At 36.5% G+C, this 18,889-nt stretch overlaps 1 protein-coding gene across 1 annotated transcript in view; it reads right to left on the bottom strand.

The window, feature by feature from the left end:
* Nucleotides 1–18,889, bottom strand: part of ADGRV1 (adhesion G protein-coupled receptor V1) — a gene marked incomplete at its 3' end in the record, with an annotated part of 235,235 nt that overhangs the window by 116,392 nt on the left and 99,954 nt on the right. Inside the window, exons 27-35 of the mRNA XM_007467398.1 lie at nucleotides 17,238–17,318; nucleotides 15,688–15,827; nucleotides 12,818–13,427; nucleotides 9,253–9,468; nucleotides 7,578–7,793; nucleotides 6,674–6,918; nucleotides 5,243–5,424; nucleotides 3,613–4,424; nucleotides 1,137–1,346 (exon numbers count right to left, since the gene is read on the bottom strand). Of these exons, the coding sequence (XP_007467460.1) occupies nucleotides 1,137–1,346; nucleotides 3,613–4,424; nucleotides 5,243–5,424; nucleotides 6,674–6,918; nucleotides 7,578–7,793; nucleotides 9,253–9,468; nucleotides 12,818–13,427; nucleotides 15,688–15,827; nucleotides 17,238–17,318 (2,712 nt within the window). The remainder of the gene's footprint in view (nucleotides 1–1,136; nucleotides 1,347–3,612; nucleotides 4,425–5,242; nucleotides 5,425–6,673; nucleotides 6,919–7,577; nucleotides 7,794–9,252; nucleotides 9,469–12,817; nucleotides 13,428–15,687; nucleotides 15,828–17,237; nucleotides 17,319–18,889) is intronic.

Below are 18,889 nucleotides of genomic sequence, written 5' to 3'. Positions count from 1 at the left end.
TGTCATTATTATTGAGATTAACTTCTCTTCCAGTGACTTTTTACTTGTATTATACTACAAATAATTTTTCGAGACTTGATGATCTGTCTTTAGATTGACTTATAGCAATTTGTTAGTCACTTTTATTCACTATTGCTATGACAACATGAGATTCTAAACCGTTAATAAAAGGAAAAAGTATTGGAAAATGGCTCAGATATTTGCATTAAGTTAAATAAACTTGCAAGTTGAGAGTACAGTAAGGTAAAAGGTGATGCACACTAAAATGCATTCAGTTTCCAGCACAGCCATTAACTAGCTATATGATTCTGTCCAGTCACTTAATCTCTCTGAGTTTTCTCATCCATAAAGTCGAAGTCCAAATGCATGATCTATATCCTTTTCATTTCTTAACTCTTTTAGGTACAATTATTTTTTTATTTTAAACACAAATTATAGTGAAACAGACTATAAATACCAGTTTTATCTCAAACAGACTTGTGCAAAGACAAAAACACTGCTATAATGGTTTAAACAAAAAGTAGCCTATAAATGTAAACCCTATAAATGATGTAAAATATTAAGATTCAAGGAAATTACTGTTTTTTTATGGGAAAAGAGGACATTGTATAATTTTTTTCTAGTTTGGCACTTTGTTCATAAAATATACAAACATATAAAATCCAAGCTAAAATATTCACTGATCAGAAACTGCTATTTTTTTTTTGAACAGAGAACCAATATTTCACCATTTAACGTCAACAGCTACCATGGAGCACATATACACTATGTGCCCAGAACTATGCTAAGCACTTTACATTTATCCACTTAATCCTCACACAGAAACCTATGAAGGAAGTAGTATTTCCCTTCATTTAACAGATGAGAAAGCTGAGCATCCTAGGTTTGACCAATTTCATTAAAATCACACTAGTGGGGAGTGGCAAGCTAGAACACAATACCAATCTGCGAGGCTCCTAAATCTACTTAAACAGTTCACTATACAGCCCTCTCCCAAATAAGCTCCATGTACATTAACATACCCAGCTGTACAAAATAATGAAAGAATTTTGTAAATGGGAAACTTTAAAAAACTAGACAAAAAATGGCATCCACGGAAAAGAGAATGAATGTGCTCAACAAAAAAAGGAACCCACCTTCACGACCTATGACAGATCTGGAAGCAGTTTGAAAGCTAACAACTCCTGCCACATTGTCATTGGCCAAAATGTTCACTCTGACGGTGTCGGAACTGGGCAAAATTCTACTTCCGCCTTCGGTGTACACCAAGCTAACTATGATGCTTTCATCATCCTCTGGCTCAGAGTCATCCAAAATAGTTAAAATGGCTATCTTTTTGGTTTCACCTATAAAGAATTAATGGAATAAAACCTAAGTAAGAAAATCATCAATAGAGAATTCACAAAGGTCCAAGATAACTTCTTTTAAAGAAAAAAGTTAAGTAAAAATACATGAGTGAATTATAACAGTTCAATACCATGAGTAATATTAGTGCCACTATAAGCAAATGTTGTATGTAAGTATGTATACCCTTTCACCTATAAAACACTGTAAAAATTTCATTAATATGGGCAGATTGTGGAAAAGGGCATTTTGAATTATGGAAAGTTAAAGGGTAGAATTATTTCAAGGAATCATGGTTTTACTTCCTGGTCTTTGGCCTAGAACCATGACCTAGCTAGGGGAAGAGGTTCTGAAGCATCTACTGTTTAGAAACAGATCCCTCTAGAAAGTGGGGTCTCATTCTGATTTTGGTGTTACCATGAATGATTTTCAGGTAATCAAGCTAAAACTTCCCTGAAAGACCAGGAACAGTTAGGGAACAGTGGTCAAAATGGGAAACAGAAAAGGATGGTAAATTCTGAGCAAGAGAACCCAGATAAATGGGATAAGTCTTCGGGGAGCCAGATGAGATGACAACATCAAATACTAGTCTCCAGGATTTGGGCAATAAGGGAAGGAGGCAGAAAAGGAATTTAAAGGGACACATAACAGCAACAAGGGCCAAGCAATCTACTTTGCAATTTGGTCTAGGACCCCACTAGTAGATTGGGCATCACTGAAAACCCCCAAACCCAACACTGCTTCTGCTGTTCACCCACAGTGTTCCCCATCTAATTCTTTGCCACTTTCTGGAAAGATGTTGAAAGGGTGAGAAAAGGCAGGAGAAAGGAGAAAATGGATGTGAATGCATGTTCTCTCTCTCACGACCCTGGTATATTTTATCAATTCAGTGTGAAGACTGCCTCAAGAGAGTGTATGTTATCTGAGAATCTAGATTAACTATAAAATATAGTCCATTTTGTGTGATTCTAAAGTTACAATTCAAGGTAATACTAATTTGTATAATGCCACTACTTTATATGATAGCTTCTTTATTGTTACCAAAGTCATTAAAAAAATCTAACTTTAAATTTTCATCTCCACTCCCTCCTCAAAGTTCAATATTTCCTTTGAAATAGGGAGAAATGTTACCAGTTACTAACCTGTGCACACACACAAACCCATGTATCAAGCATATCATTATTCCATCGTTCCCAAAACCATTTACTAGGAAACAATCATTTTTGAGAAGTTTTATACTATTTTAAAAATTTACTCTAAAATATAATGCTTATTAGATGTTTCAAAAAGTATATAATCTATATGTATCATGACCCCTGACTACTGTTTCCAAAAAAGTATATGCATTAAAATTAAATGATAAAAGATGCAATGAATTGCTCTAAGATATGGAATTGTGAATAACATTTACTTCCTTCATTTTGTTGTATAACCTGAAGTTTTCATGAATAAATATTACTTTTCAATCAGAAAAACACTATGTTAAAAAACTATATGGAATTTATAATTGCCTAAATCAGGATTTAAATAATGATCTCAGTAAAGATATCATTCTTCTACCCAAAGAAAACTATTTTAAATATATGATTGAAGTTTTCAAATATAAATGATTCAACCAACCCTGGAAAAGAATCAGTGAATCTGACCCTAATTCTAATTGTTGTCCAAGTTCTCTGTAATTTCATGGTTCATGAAAATTTAAAATAGTGGTCCCATCCAAGTCTAAGAACAGTATTATAAGTTGATCTACCACTAGTCTTAATTTAATATGAATCAAGTCACCAAAGTTTATGCTATTTATGCTTACAAATTATTTTCTTTGGAGGTTTATCCTGATTTGTCTACTGCATATGAAAAAGCTTCCCAGTTAGCACCCACTTTCCTAGCTACCGATACTTCTTACCCACATTTGGCTGTAGCTACACGGCTCATTCGTGTAACTTCCCTTACAAAATTAAAAGTTGCTTTAGAGCTGCCTCTACACTTCCTTAAAGGCTCTGCTACCACACATAAAAGGGATAAAATTCTCACATTCCCTGAAAATCTTTTTAATAAACTAAAAAGATACACATGTAGGGCCCTATGTCATGGGCCTACATATGTCATGTCAACCATTACCAAGCCAACTAGTAATATTTTAAAACCATCATTCACTTTTACATATTGGCAAGAATGTATACAGTAAAAATTCATATGAACCTTGTCATAAAAATTGACTATAACGACTTTACCAGGGGGAATGGAAATCCATTTAGAACCACAACTCACCTTCAGCAAAAGTCAGAATGTCTCCAGCACCTATAAAATCTAAACCTTCAGTAGCTGTTCCACCAACAACACGCCATTGGACTGTCACCTGACCTAAGCTGCCCCCTGTCCTGTGGATCATCATCTCCACTGTGGTTTGGGGCCGCTCCTGAACTTCAACGTATAAGCCATCTTCTGAGGTATTGGGACTAATACCGTAGATCACAAACACTCCAAAGGCATCACCATTTAATGCTATGACAACTGTAGAAGTATTTGGCTGTCCTATGGTTGGTTGGTTTTTAAAACTGGCTGTGATGTTCATAAGATGAACTTCAAGGAGAGAAATTAGGAAACTCTCATCCATCTCTGGGAAATCGTCGGGAAGAATAGAAACTGTGAGATTTGCAAATTCATCACCTTCCAGCATTACGGCCCATTGCCTTGTCACAGGCTCGTAGTCACTACCAGCCACAGCCTGACCGCTAAAAAGAGACGCTACCCTGGTCATGTTTTTCTTGTAGGTCCAGAAGTCTGAGTTGTTAACGGTTGGGCTGATCCACGATGTCATCCAAAAACATTGAGGGCCTTCAGAAGCACCGAGAAAGGAAAATGCTGAGCACGCGTGTTCTTTGAGGCACAAAGTGGCACAGGTATACTGGGGTTCCCCCATTGCAGAGACATTCACCCAAGTTCTCCAAAGTGGGTCAGGCACCCCTTGAATTGGCGATTCATAGTAGGACAGTAAGTCTTGACCCTCCTCAACTGCAAGAGCCACTACATCAATATCAGAAGTACTGTAGAACAACAACAGCCGACCAAAGTGCCCTCCGCTAAAATGTGGAGTGACAATTAAAAGACAGGTTAAGCACTCAAAGCAATCTGTGGATTACATAATATAGAAGAGAATGCTGATTGTGGTTTTCACTTTTTTTTTTTAAGTGGATGAAGTACTAAAGCAAACACAACCATGTTTCTTAATAACATTTGTCTTTCGCATTATGTTTTCTCATGTAAGGAAATCTGGCTCATTTTCAATCAAATACTACTTATTTTGAACCAAGCTATGAAAATATCTTGCACCATATGCAAATCATATCCATTTCAGAATTTTCAAAGACTTAGAAAATGAATCTTCATTACTAGCTTTCACTGAAACAAAGAAACAATGATACCAACATGAGTACATTTTAAGGAAGTGAAACTACTTGCCAAAAGGTCACAAGCAAGACCAGCTATTTTCTATTTCTGAAGGAGCTCAGTGAACTGGATGCTGTCTCACAAGAGAAATCCAGACAAAATGGAACCTGAAAGTCAACCACTTCATATGGCATCTGAATGTTCTTTAATTTAGAAGCCACATCACCAATTAAATTTAGAAGCCACATCACCAATTAAAGCAATAAGTGTCCGGGGCTACAAAGCCCAATGATGTATAATCCATTTCACTAATAAAAGGTATGATAGATACAATGAGCTCTTTATATTAATAGGCATAATTCAATTAACAAATTATAACTATAAAATAATTTACATTCTACAAAAACTACCAAGCTTTATTTGACTGTGTAAGAGATCCTTTCCCACCACCCCACAAGTTCCATCACCGCCCCCCTCCCCCGCCGGATACAAGCAGCCACATCTCATATACCTTCTCCTGACAGTTATGTTAGCACAGGAACTTCTCTCCAGAGGCTCTTGAACACGATAAACCGACTGAACAAAGGCTACTGTACCATAAGGATTATCATTGGCAGGAATAGTAATATTTGCCACTCGATCTAACCCAATAGTACCACCACCAGAGGCATCAGTTAGTTGCACTTGGATAACCTAAAAATACAGTGAAAACTTCCTTAACAGAATCCCGGTTCTGAAATTAGAATAAAAATGATGCAGGAAAAAAAAAAATCAAAACAATGCATACAAGAACAAAATGGAGTAAAATATAAATGGACTCAAAGAAACTCCTCCATTACATTTACAATCCCAACACGTAACAGAACAATCCATCACCAACTTTTAACAATAGAGCATGATGGCACAGAAATACAGGCTGTTTAAGTTCCTTAATATTCTGTTATACAATCTTGTGAATCATTTTTAAGATGTCTGTTTATGTTTACCACTTCAATAATATACTTTTAATCCCTATACCTTTTTTTACTTAGGGAGGATACTGCATATGTGTTTTATGAGTAGTTCATTTATTATGCTTTATTTCACACATTCTCATAAATGAAAATTCTCTGATAAAACGTAAAACTAAAAACATATCATAAATTTAGAGAAATTTATGATAAGTTTTTAGGTTTTCATACCTAAATTCAGAGAAAAGGAAAGAGAAATGTTGTATATGTATTAACTAATATCTAAGAAGTGAGTAATGACACAATTAGCACCCAAAAAGAAATTTTATGGATTTCCCTTCTACAAAAATTTGACACTATTAAAGAATAAATGCTATTAAATGTAATTTTATGAGCTCCAGCTTTTAATACCTGAATTTAATAAAATAAAATTATCTTCAGCCAATATATGTTAGTGATGAATCAATTCCCCCACAGAGACTCTATCTTTATTTGCCACCTTGCTTTTTCATGATGAAAAATAAATATCAGGCAGATAAATCTAGCACGGTATTTGTCACATAGTAAATCCTAAAGAATAAACGAATGAGTGGAAAATCAAAATCTACACTTAATTAAGACTGACTGGCTCATATTCAAGTCAAAAGGAAGTCTGAATGCAAACAAATTAAGAGTTTACATAAAACAATACAGCAAAACTTATGACAGACTATACATGTTTAATCATTTAACCAAAACGTAGAAAAATATTACATAACTGTACCAAAAAGATCTTATACTAGTAAACTAGTATGTGTATGAGACCTACTTCTAGAACACTCTTGTTTTTTGTTATCTCTAAGGATCACTTTCACACTACCATATTTTGAACATTCTTGCAGAAATAATTTATCAGACACCTCTATAAATGTCACAATAACAGCCATCTGTTCTAGTCACTATAAGACAAGATACGTTTTACAGTGTCATTCTAGAGTAGCCATTCCTCTCACCTCTTCAATCTCCGGAACGTCGTCAGCCAGGACCTCTAACAACAAGGTTTGAATGGTTTCCCCAGGGGCAAAGGTCACATTACCTGAGACAACTCGCAGGTCGCCAGTAGCAAGCTGTCCATTAATGGTGGCAACCCACTGAACAGTAACATTGCCGAGTGTCCCAGAATTTCGAATTATTGGCAGGTTTACCTTCACTGAGTTAAACTCAGGTTCCTCTACAATAAGTTTAGTAATCTGAAAACCTAAAGGGCAAAGCAGAGATAATTTCAAATACAAAGTGAAACTAAGTCAACGTAGAGCAAACCAATTGCCATCCTACAGTTCATTCTTTTTTTCCCCTAAGCAATCTAAGAAGCTAAACCCTACAAAACCAGAGAAACATGCTGTGATACAAATTGGTCAGGCCTGCCAAATTTTCCAAATTATTTTCATTATGATAGAAGCAGAAAGCATAAACTCAGATGTCCACAGAGGTCAGGAATATACCAGTGAAGTAGGTCTAGTGAGTTCGGGGGCTAACTCGCAGTTGCGATTTTTCTCCTAAGACTGATGCTATGAAGGAAAGGGGCTTGATGTCACCATATTTTTCTACTATAAAGATAGGCCAGAAATTCAGATTTTTGTACAAATTTCTGTGAATTAAATTAGTTTTTTAAAGAATCATCTAAACTTCACAAAACACACCTAGGAACCACATCTGACCTAAAAGCCTAAAAGTATATGATTTCCAGATTTATTCTGAGAGGTTGATTTCTAACCACTGCTAGTGAACACACATAGGTGTCCTATATATCAGTAATAGGTTAAAACAAAACAAGATCAAATCAATTCTGAGTCTCTAAAAATAAAGAAACGTATGAATCTATACAGACAAGTAAAAGACACAAACTAGTCTCATTACCAAATAATCCATAGGGGTCATCAGAGGCCTCAATAATAATGATCGCCTCTGTTAATGCCCCTAGTTTGGCTCCCCCTGTTGTTTCATTCAGCAGTTGCACAAGAAAAGATTCTTCCAGCTCAGGGTAGATGTCATTAATGATATATATTGGCACGGCTTTACTTGTTTCCCCTTCTAGCAAGACCACATCCGATGAAGCTATACTATAATCTTCACCTATAAAGACAAAAAAGAAAAATGCTAAGACTTATTCCCGTATATGATAATAAACATCCCATATTCTAGGGAAATACTATGACATAGTACATTCTATGGACATACTCTGAAAGACTTTTTCAAAGATAGTGACTACATTTATTCTAAACAAGATTTACCTCTATTGCAAGAAAAAAATGGATTTGATACAACAAAATAATGAAAAAGACATCTGGGTTGTTCAAGTTCATTTCTTCATTTTTAGAATGATGTATACATAATGTGTTCTATTTGCCATATACACATATAGATGATACAGATATAGACACAGACATATAGATATGGATATGGATATGCACGTGAACATAGAGAGTCATTCATTACCGCAAGATGGCCCCTTATCTACAACAGTAAAAAAATGTGTATGATACCTTAAAACAAAGAACAAAACTAGAATTCTGATCTCACTGGGGAGATAAATTACAGTGCTGCACAGAGACGGGCATGTCAGCGTCATCAATCTTATGGCTGGAAACTATGAAATTTTCTACAAAGTTGGATTAAAAGCTGTTACTGCATACCACTCGGGGTGGCTTTGTCTCTGGTCAAAAAGTGAATGAGGAAAAGAGAGAGGTTTCCTATGGAATTTGGGTGCTAATTTTCTAGAACAGTGATCAACCCTCACCATCTGTCAATGTGTAAAGCCCCCTACAGACAGGCACTCCTCTGAGCTACCCTCTTCACCCCACCCCTTACACACATGTCATTTAAGGACTAGGTGAGCCTGGTTCATTGTCTTTTCAAGCAAGTATCACATCCAGATGATTTATTTCAAAAAAATCAATCATGTTATCCCATCCATTCACACTCATGTCCTTTGAGTGCACACTAGAAAGGTTCTGATTGAATAGCTCTTAGGCAAATCTCCCTCTAGATGCTATAACTGCACTACCAAAGAAGGCTGTCTCCTAATATTTGCATTTGACAATGAAATCCTTTTGCTTATATATAAAATAGTTAATGCTAATCATTGCCTCTACCATGTTCTTCATAAATAAATAAACAAGCAAGATAAATGAGTTGAGAGACAAGACTGTTGCCAAGTACTGCAATCATATGGCTGCACATTTTATCCTGTATTCTTCAGTATTATTTACACAGGAATCCCTTCCAAAAACCTTAAAAGTACACACAGAGAAAGCCTAACAATGCTTTCCTTGGTTTATTTTTCATTGGTTTGTGCATATTTGGGTCATCAAAGCTTTTAAATTCATATACAATTTGCCAACAGTTTTCACAAATTCTACAAAATCAATGTGATAAATATATAATAAAAATTCTAGGTCTGTGCCTTAAAAACATTCAAGGGTATTATTGCTTTCTAGTTGATTCTTTTAACTACATCTTTAAGGGGCTTTGTTAATCAAGGATACAATTTCCCTCTAAAACACTTCACTGCTCCTTAGATGTCTTTTCTCACCGGCTATTGCAGTTATTGGCACAGCTTTAAACTTCACAGAAACATCTGCAAATGCTCCTCCTGTTCTAGTCACATTGATAATGGGTCCAACATGATTTTCTGCAACTCGAACGATTGGTGCTGAGAGCTGAAGAATTCCAAACGCATCATCATTGGCAATGATAATTAGATGAGCAATAGTTTCTACCTTAGGCCCAAGGCATGGAGAGTTTGGAACTGAAACACAGAAGAAAAGCTAATATATCAAAATTCTAAGAACTGGCCAAAAGTCATCAAGAAGCCTCAGCCAATATATAGAATGGATAAACAACAAGGTCTTACTGTATAACACAGGGAACTGTATTCAATATCCTGTGACAAACCATAATGGAAAAGAAGATGAAAAAGAATGTATATATATGTATAACCGAGTCACTTTGCTGTACAATTAACACAACATTGTAAATCATCTATGCTTCAATAAGAAATTAAATTAAAAAAAAGCCTCGGCAAGATCCATCAGCCAAATGGGATAATCATTTTGTGTTTTCTACTATTTTTAGCAAAAACATATTTATCGTTTACTATGTACCAGCACTAGATGTTGGGGATACAAAAATAAACTAAACAGAAAGTCCCTACTCTCCTATGACTTCTAGGGAGATTTTTATTATAGCAAAGGAATAGTTACTCTACAAGAATTATTTTAATAACTATTGGAAACTTGTAAAAAGGCAAAAAAATGATTAGAGTATATTTAATCATCACTTTGCAAAATATAACAGAAAATGATGAAACCTACAGAATTATGCTCTTTTAATTAGTTAACAGCATGCCATAAATTTTTTTAAAGGCACTACAGTTACAAAATTGAGTAGGTAAGTAATCTAGTTACTTGCCCTCAAAGAGCAGCTGAAAATCATCACACTCTAATTCAATTACTGCCTCTCTCCCTGCTTCACTGTCCTTCCTCACAAACCTGTTCCCCTTGCCCCATGTCAGTTAATAGTCATGCAACTACCTCATCCAGAAAGTGGAGTCATGCTACCCCAACGCTGCTATAATAGAGTGTGCTCACTTAGGCTTTCAAGGCTATACTAAAAGGCTACGCTTTTAAGCCTATTTTTAAGACTCTCTTCTTACTTGCCACTGATTTTAGAGAGAGCAAAATTTATTTTGAAGGCAGGCAGAACCCTCCACAAACTCCCTGACTTACTTTCTAGATTCAATTCCAACTAGCACCCTTGTCAAAACAAGTAATGACACAATTTAGTTTCAATGATACAGGCCCAGACTGCACTAAATTATATAGTTAAAAACACAAAACTATAAATCAATATAACAATTAAATTTAACTACATTGGGAAAAAATGGCAGTAACACAGAGTTGTAGAAGCAGATGACATTTTCTGAGTATGCCCTATTCAAAAGGCATTGTTCTAAGCACTTTTCTTGCATCTAGGAATTTAATTCCCATACCATCTCTATGTGGTGGGTAACACTGTCCACATTTTACAGATGAGGAATCAAGGGCACAAAGAGGTTGAGGCAGTAAGCTAAGGCATTAGACTAGTACCTGCTGGACACAATTAAGAGGCATCATGTAAGGGTTTGTCTAATCTCTTGCTCCCTATATGCAATTCCTCATCAAACCTTCAATTATCCAGGACTGTTCATCCTGCCCTGCGCCTGTTCCTCACCAGTCTTCTCACACGGCTCTCCTGAAGGTTGATGATTACACTCAGAGCAGAGTACAGAGACCCTATCAGGTCCTACACTGATTTTGCTATTAAAATTGAGACAATATCAAATAGATCTGCACTGAATTGTTCCTTTTTTTCATTTTTAATGACATTTACTGTTTTCTCTCTAATGCACTTAATTGTCCTTTAATTATTTCACATCATAGCTTATGCCTATTCTGAATTGCCCCAAGTATGCTGCATGGTTCCAGGAACATATCAAGCATAGATACATGCTGACTGTTTCTCCCATTCCACAGCACATTAATATTTTGCATATACCACTTTATTAATAATAATCGTTCACATTTATTGAATGCTTACCACGTGCCAGACACTGTATTCACTTTCACATATATTATGATATTTAAGCCCTATAATAATTCTGTATTATAGATTAGGAAACTGGGGCTTTAGAAGTTTATGGGCAACAATTTATTACGATACACTTGAACCTAAGTTATCTGCACCAGCAACCATCGCTCCTAGTCACTGCTATATGTGATCCTCCCTCCTGGTTTTATTTCCAGCTCACTCAATAAACTGTGAGTTCCTTGAAAATAGGGCTATATTTTATAATTCTTACTTAATAAGACTAATTATTGGGTTTTATTTCGATGTATTTGCTATTATAAATGATGCTAAATCTTGTTAAGAAAAAAAGGGATGGGTTATTGGGTGAGAATTTTAACCTTGACTGTAACCTGAAAATTTAATGCTAGCAGTTGTCCTAGAAAGTAAATTTCCTTCCATAACCCTGGACTACTATTACACTGTGGGAAAGAATGGTGCTCACTATTCAGTATATCAGTAAGGTGAAGAAGCTTACTTGTAAGAAACCTTAATCGATATATGGCAGAACACAGTCAACATGCAGATCTTAAATTTTACTCTTTGGACTATTTAATTCCAATTTCCTTAAGAAGGTTTTATTATATTGTTAGATACATAATATTTATTTACTGTATTACATTTATATATATTTACAAATATTATCCTAAAATTGGTATTAAATTAATATCACCATTCTTCCTTTCCTTGTTGTCTTGTTCCAGGAAATCTAGATTCTTCTTTTCATTTCAAACCCCCTTTCTAAAGTTATACATCTTTGCAGAGAGATGTGACTAATAAACAAGCTATAGTGCAATAACTACCTTTAGCTCCCGAAGCTCAGGCCCTGCTCTCAACTAGTAGCCCCCCTCTCTCTACAAAGCTACTGAGCCACAACCCCAGGGGTAGAGGCTGCTATGTTCCAACAGAAGCCGCTGCGCCAGATCCTCTGCCCAACACGGGTCACTCTGCATTCCTCATTCTTATCCCCAAGCACTGCCTTCTTCTCAGCTCTCACGGTGACCCACAAAATTTCCAGGATTTCTTACTACTACATAGCCCTGTCCCCCCACTTCCCTCAGGCAGTTGCCAAATCCTCACTCATGCTCCTCACTAATACAAAGAGACTCTGTTGGTTAAGGAATCTTCCAGAGTGGATCAAACCAAAGAGACTCAGGATCTTGCTACCAGGACCATCCTTGGAATCCCCAGACTGATTCCAGAATGTTTTGGAAGCTACAATATCAAGTACAATAGTACTAGAGATCAGTTACACTGGATTACACAGACACTTCTAAAAATTTAGTCTGGGAATATAACAGGCTTTTAAAACATGATTTCATGTTTTCAAGTGTCCCACTTCCATTTGCCTTATCAATAAACTTTTTTAAGAAGATGCTTTCAAAGTTAGAACTTATTATTTTTATAGAATTTTCTACTATACCAAATTCTTAATTTATTTTTTCAGGATTCTTACCTCTAATAATAATAACAACACACTAATGGTTACTTACTTGGGCGATTCTGTACTTTCTCTATTAAAGTAGAGTTGAGCAGTTCAATAAACAAAGACTCCGACCTTTCTGGTTCATCATCATCCAAAATTGAAATAGTTATTGTTGCCTCACTCTGATTGGCTCTGAAAAGAGCGAATCCAGAAGCTGGAATATAGTCTTTTCCTTGAGTTGCTCTGGCTAAATTAGGTGGAAAATAAGGCAGTTTTTCCATATCATCCAGTGTTGCGTATGTGACTTTGACTCTTCCCAGGAGGCCTTTTAACCTTATTATTGACAAAGTGATGTTCTGGGTAGCTTCCTCCACTTCAATAGGTCTATTTTTCTCAGAAAAGATGAAGACCCCGTAAGGATCATCACTAGCCAAAACTATTAATGTGGCATTAGTATGAACTCCCAAAGAGCCACTGGAGACACTGAGGATACACACAGAGAATGCCTTATCCAATTCTGGATCTTCATCAGGCAATATTTCCACTGTGATGTTGGCACTCTTCTGTCCAATCTCAAATGTGACGTTGCCAGAGGTGAAGGCCAGATCGCCATCAGGATCAGAGTCTATGCTCCAAAGCAAAGTCACTCGAGACAGAGTCCCATGACTTCTCATAATCTTTAAAATATTTAATATTAAAATGTATTAAAAGAGGAATTAAAACCATTGACTTAGAGGTCTGTAAATACAGAATGATAACGGGATATTAATTTTTTATTTTATTTTATATAAGCTGTTCTCAAGAATATAAAATTCTTGAAGGCAATGTACTACCCATATTTGAAGACCCTCAGGGAGTCCCACTTAAAAAGTGATTGTTGCATGAAATGACAGACTGAACATTTTTAGCTTCTAACTAAACTATAGCTGTATCACTTCTGCAACTATAACATACATTAGTAATAAAGCAAATGTAACTAACAGTGTATTATATTTAAGTATATTCATGAAAATGTTTACATTTCCTTCAAAGAAGGTATATACTTTATTGTAAGGAATAGATGACTGATAATTTTTCTGAAAAGTTAGCCATAAAACTCATTTTTAAAAACAAATTGTATTTAATTGTATGTTCAATATAATATAAAAAACAAAAATTCGGGCTTCCCTGGTGGCGCAGTGGTTGAGAGTCTGCCTGCCAATGCAGGGGATATGGGTTCGTGCCCCGGTCCGGGAAAATCCCACATGCCGCGGAGCGGCTAGGCCCGTGAGCCATGGCCGCTGAGCCTGCGCGTCTGGAGCCTGTGCTCCGCAACAGGAGAAGCCACAACAGCGAGAAGCCCGCGCACCGCAAAAAAAAAACAAAACAAAACAAAACAAAAAATTCACCAAAAAAGTACATAACCCAAGGTTATATAAAACACATTTAAGAAGCAAGAAATATTTTGTCAACAGTACATTAAAAAGAATGAAAAGCCTAAAAAAAATCACTTCAAGTTAAGTCCCAACTAAAAGTAATTTTTATTTATACTTAAAATATGAATGCTGGCTCAAAATAAAGTTACAGACAGGAATTTATAAAACTTGATGCTTTCCCTTAATCCTTTTTTTTTTCTTTCTTTAGTATTGGGTTGGCCAAAGAGTTCATTTGTTTTTTTTCCGGAAGATGGCTCTAGTAGTGCTTAGTTGTCTTTAACTTCATTAGAAACAATTTTGTTAGACTGTATTGTAACGGCTATCATATCAGCGTACATTAAAAAAAAAAAAAAAAGGGCTTCCCTGGTGGCGCAGTGGTTGAGAGTCCGCCTGCCGATGCAGGGGACACGGGTTCGTGCCCCGGTCTGGGAAGATCCCACATGCCACAGAGCGGCTAGGCCCGTGAGCCATGGCCGCTGAGCCTGCGCGTCCAGAGCCTATGCTCCGCAACGGGAGAGGCCACAACAGTGAGAGGCCCTCGTACCGCAAAAAACAAAATAAAACAAAAAAACTTAACAAAATTGGTGAATTTTTGTGTAGTCATTTTAATATTGAAGATGGAAGAAAAAAGCAACATTTTTGGCATATAGCTGTATTATCTCAAGATAGGTAAAAATGCAGCTGAAATGCAAAAAAAAGATTTGTGCAGTGTATGGAGAAGGTGCTGTGACTGATAGAACATGTCAAAAGTGGTTTGTGAAGTTTCATGTTGGAGATTTCTCGCTGGACGATGCTCCATGGTTGGGTAGACCAGTTAAAATTGACAGCGATCAAATAAAGACATTACTTGAGAACAATCAACATTATACCACACAGGAGATAGCCGACATACTCAAAATGTTAAAATGTTTTGGATTTTCTTTCCTTCTGGGAGAGATACAAGCCAGGAATGCACTTCTCTACCTGGTTACATTAGCGTTGTCATGTGACTTGCACTTGCTTTGACCAAAGAAGTTAAGTGTAAATGCTGTGAATCACTTCCAGAAAGAAGCTGAAGAGCCAGTGTACAGTTCCTCACATTCACATTTCCCCACTCCGTGGAGAGAGAAGCACCTGTTGAGATGTAGCCTCTACAATTCTCAGTCCTAAGTCACTGATGACAGCCCACTTCAGATGGACATAAACCATGAGTGAAAAATAAACCTTTGTTGTAGTAAGCCAATGAGATTTGGAGATGTTTGTTACCACAGCCTATGTGAATCAATATAAAAATCTATGTAGGACAGATCCATTATATTCCTTAAAGAGTCAGGAATCCTCAGAGTCATAAGATGAATTTGTATGCAAAGTGAAAGACAAAGACAAATGCCAAATCGCTGTTTAATTATCAGTTTGAATTGTCTGTGCCTCTAGGCTCATTCCCCTCCACTTAAATAGAAAAAAATTAACATAAAGTACACCTTAATAATACAATAAAACAGTGTTAAAAGCAATGTCTAGGACTGGAGGAAAACGTACTCACCGTTAATATAACAGTGCTGTACCCATCTTCTGGTTCAGTTCCACTGACAAAGAGTGACTCAGGGCTAAATTCAAATACACCGTGAGCATGGTCAGAGGCTGCAATTGTCACTAGAATGTGGGAAGCCACTCCTAGACTGGCTGCATGGATAAGTTCCAACAAACAGAAGAAAATGTCAATCAGTAATTTACAAACCAAAGGGAAAAGCAAGGAACAACTTTTTGAAAAGAGATATACCATTCACTGAGCATGTTCTAATTTGCTTTAGAAAGAAAGGCACACACAAATGGCTGCCACACATATTCATGCTTTTATGACCTTCCTCTGTCTGGGCACTAACGTGATATACAAGTGCTGCAATAAGCACTTGAAGATGAATAAGGAAAACTTGTTTTTCTTTTTCTTCTCTATGAAAGAGAACATTCTTCCACATGGAGCATATGAGGAAATTCTCCCATGACCTTTGCTAACCTCAGAAGAACGTGAGCCAAAATGATTCTTACCCTTAGGAAACAGCAGTTTCCCTACGATTTTCATCAATCTGACCGCACAGATTCTTGGTTTCCAAATGTGCATTAATTCTAGGCCTATTTTCATCATATTATGATATTATAGATCTACCTCTCCTGGTCTCATCCAGTCCTATAACTAAAACGATGCCAAGATCTAAAGAAGTATTTAATTTTTTCCTAAGAAGTATGTTCAACTTTTATGTTGCATTAATGGATTCGAACGAGAAAAAAATAAACAATCCCAAAATTAGGAGAGTAATTAAATACAGAAGTTACATGAGGCGTTGATGGAAGTCAGGAATGAGAGGGGTGGGAACATGAGTTCTGAAACTAAAATATAAAACCTGACATGGTGAAAAAGGAATGTTTTGAGGATTCCTCAACAGGAATCCTTTTGAGGGTTAGTAAGAGTGCTCCCTAAAGAAAACAAGTATTCTATGTATTCTCCCTTAATATGAAAAATATTTGAGGTTAAAAGCTCAATCATGTTTGTATACGAATGTAATTCTAAAGGCATCCTCTTTTCAATATTCCCGCCCATTAACTGGCAACTTATTCTCCCCATTTGTTTTCTTCTTCTCTTTCCCATTTGTCCTGATTAAAAGTTACATATAAAGACCCGTTTGTTTTCGTAAAGAAAATCAGTGTGATACATTTTACATGAAAGTATAAATGTTCTATTTATCTCTTTTTCAGGTTCTCAAAGCGATGTAAAATCTTTCTCAATGATCACTTTTGTAAATGATACCAAGCAAAATTTCTGTTATAATTAGAATCAGGAAACTGCATTAGGTTCACACAGGGAGGTGGAGAGTCTGGGCTTTGGAGGCAGACAGGACCTGACTGTGACTTGATCACTTTCTAGCTGGCTGACAATAACATGGAACAAATAATACTTCATAAAGTTGTGCTGGTTAATGAGATGAAATACATAAAGGACCTGCATGTAGCAGGTATCAATAAATGGTTAATTTTCTTGTCTCTAAAAAGAAAAGTTAAAATATAGAATAGTAAAGGGGCCTTGGAATAGCTGCTTACCACGTCTGTGAATAGCTGGAAGGAAGAATTCCATGTTCCCATCACCACTACCACTGCCATCAACCCTAAAGAGTTCAGTCACTTCACAAGGAGAAACACAGAGACACAACCCACGCAACACACGTTGACACAATGAGAAAATTGAGAGCTCTTAAAACATATCCAGCAAAGAGGAAAATACAGTAATATTAGACGTGCATTCTTAAAACAACAACAACAACATATTAGGTGGTAATAGTATAACATTAGTCAAGCTACCAATATATAAAACTTTCATTCATAGCTTCAGGAAATATTCCATGTAGGCTGTAATTGGCATGTCCCATTTCTGCCAATTTAACTAGTTTTATTTTTAAATTTTCACTTTACAACAGTGTAAATTGTTTTTAACATTTTAAATATGTTTTAAACATCTGCGTGCACATATCAGCTTACACTTAGTCCTATATACCTTTGACAGTCACCTTACCACTTACAACCACCAATTCAAAATTAGGGAAAGGCAACTAACATTTCCCTTCAACCACACACTTAAATTCCCACCATATGCACCATTCTCAGGCGTGATCACCCTTTTGCCACTGACATTTCTCAAAGAACCCTGGACAAGCAGCCTAAAAACCTCGGCTTCAGCCCTGGCTATGAGAGACAGCAGTTGTAAAACCTTCAGCAAGTCACTAAACCTCTTGGTACCTCACTTTTCTCACCTACGAAAGGTGCCTGCTGCCTTTTACAGAACTACTGTAAAGATCAAATAAATAATATTGTAGAAAATGAAGTACCCTGGCAATATACAAAGATTATAATAAAGAGAAAATGATTCTAACTTTACTTCCAATACATCTCACAAGCCAACCATTATTTTGCCAAATATTTGCAAACAAAGAAGACAGGAAGGGCAGCGATGGCAGCAGTGGAAAAGGAAAAAGAGTAGCAAGACCACATCCACACCTATGTGCTTCTACCAGTATCCTTGATTGACATGCCAGTCTAAGATCTGCCCTGCTCTTCTGTGCTTCCCCTCCAAAGGACTGGGATATATATGAGAATTTATGGCACCCAAAACCTGAAATGATCTTAGAGACATAAGAGGCAAAATGGATTTCAGGGACTATCCAGTGCATGGCTTGGCTTCCATATTAACCACAAGTTGTGAGGAAGAGGGGTGAAATTTAACAGCAATGGACCCTGGCTAGCATAAAACATCTACTCAGGTGGCTATCGTATGTAGAATTAGTCTTATAGGCAAAACAGTGAGGAATAAGGGTTTCTCCTTTGATCCTCAAAAGAATTTAGCTCTACAAGCTATTTCACCTCTTAGGCAGTCCCAGCTACGACTCGAGGAATGGAGGCCAGCGTCTAGATTCCTCTGCCTCCAATCCGCACTCAAAGCGGGAGGAGAGGATCAGCTTCTCTGCCAGTATTGCCCACTTACGGTGCAAGATTGCTTTTCAATTGAGTACTCATGCCCAATTAATACATAACGATGCATATTCTAGAGATACAGGAGGAAGTTTCTATATAAAATCACAAGTATCACGATGATCACAAATATCATTTCTGAAGAATATTTGATGCTCCTTATTAGTCAATATTAGGTAATGCTCACTAACAGCTTCTCTATTACACAAGTATTTTTAGCTATAAGTAAT

The sequence above is a fragment of the Lipotes vexillifer genome, unplaced genomic scaffold, assembly GCF_000442215.2.
Source record: "Lipotes vexillifer unplaced genomic scaffold, Lipotes_vexillifer_v1.1 scaffold1111, whole genome shotgun sequence".
Taxonomy (NCBI): Eukaryota; Metazoa; Chordata; class Mammalia; order Artiodactyla; family Lipotidae; genus Lipotes; species Lipotes vexillifer.
This window is presented reverse-complemented; position numbering and strand designations above follow the sequence as displayed.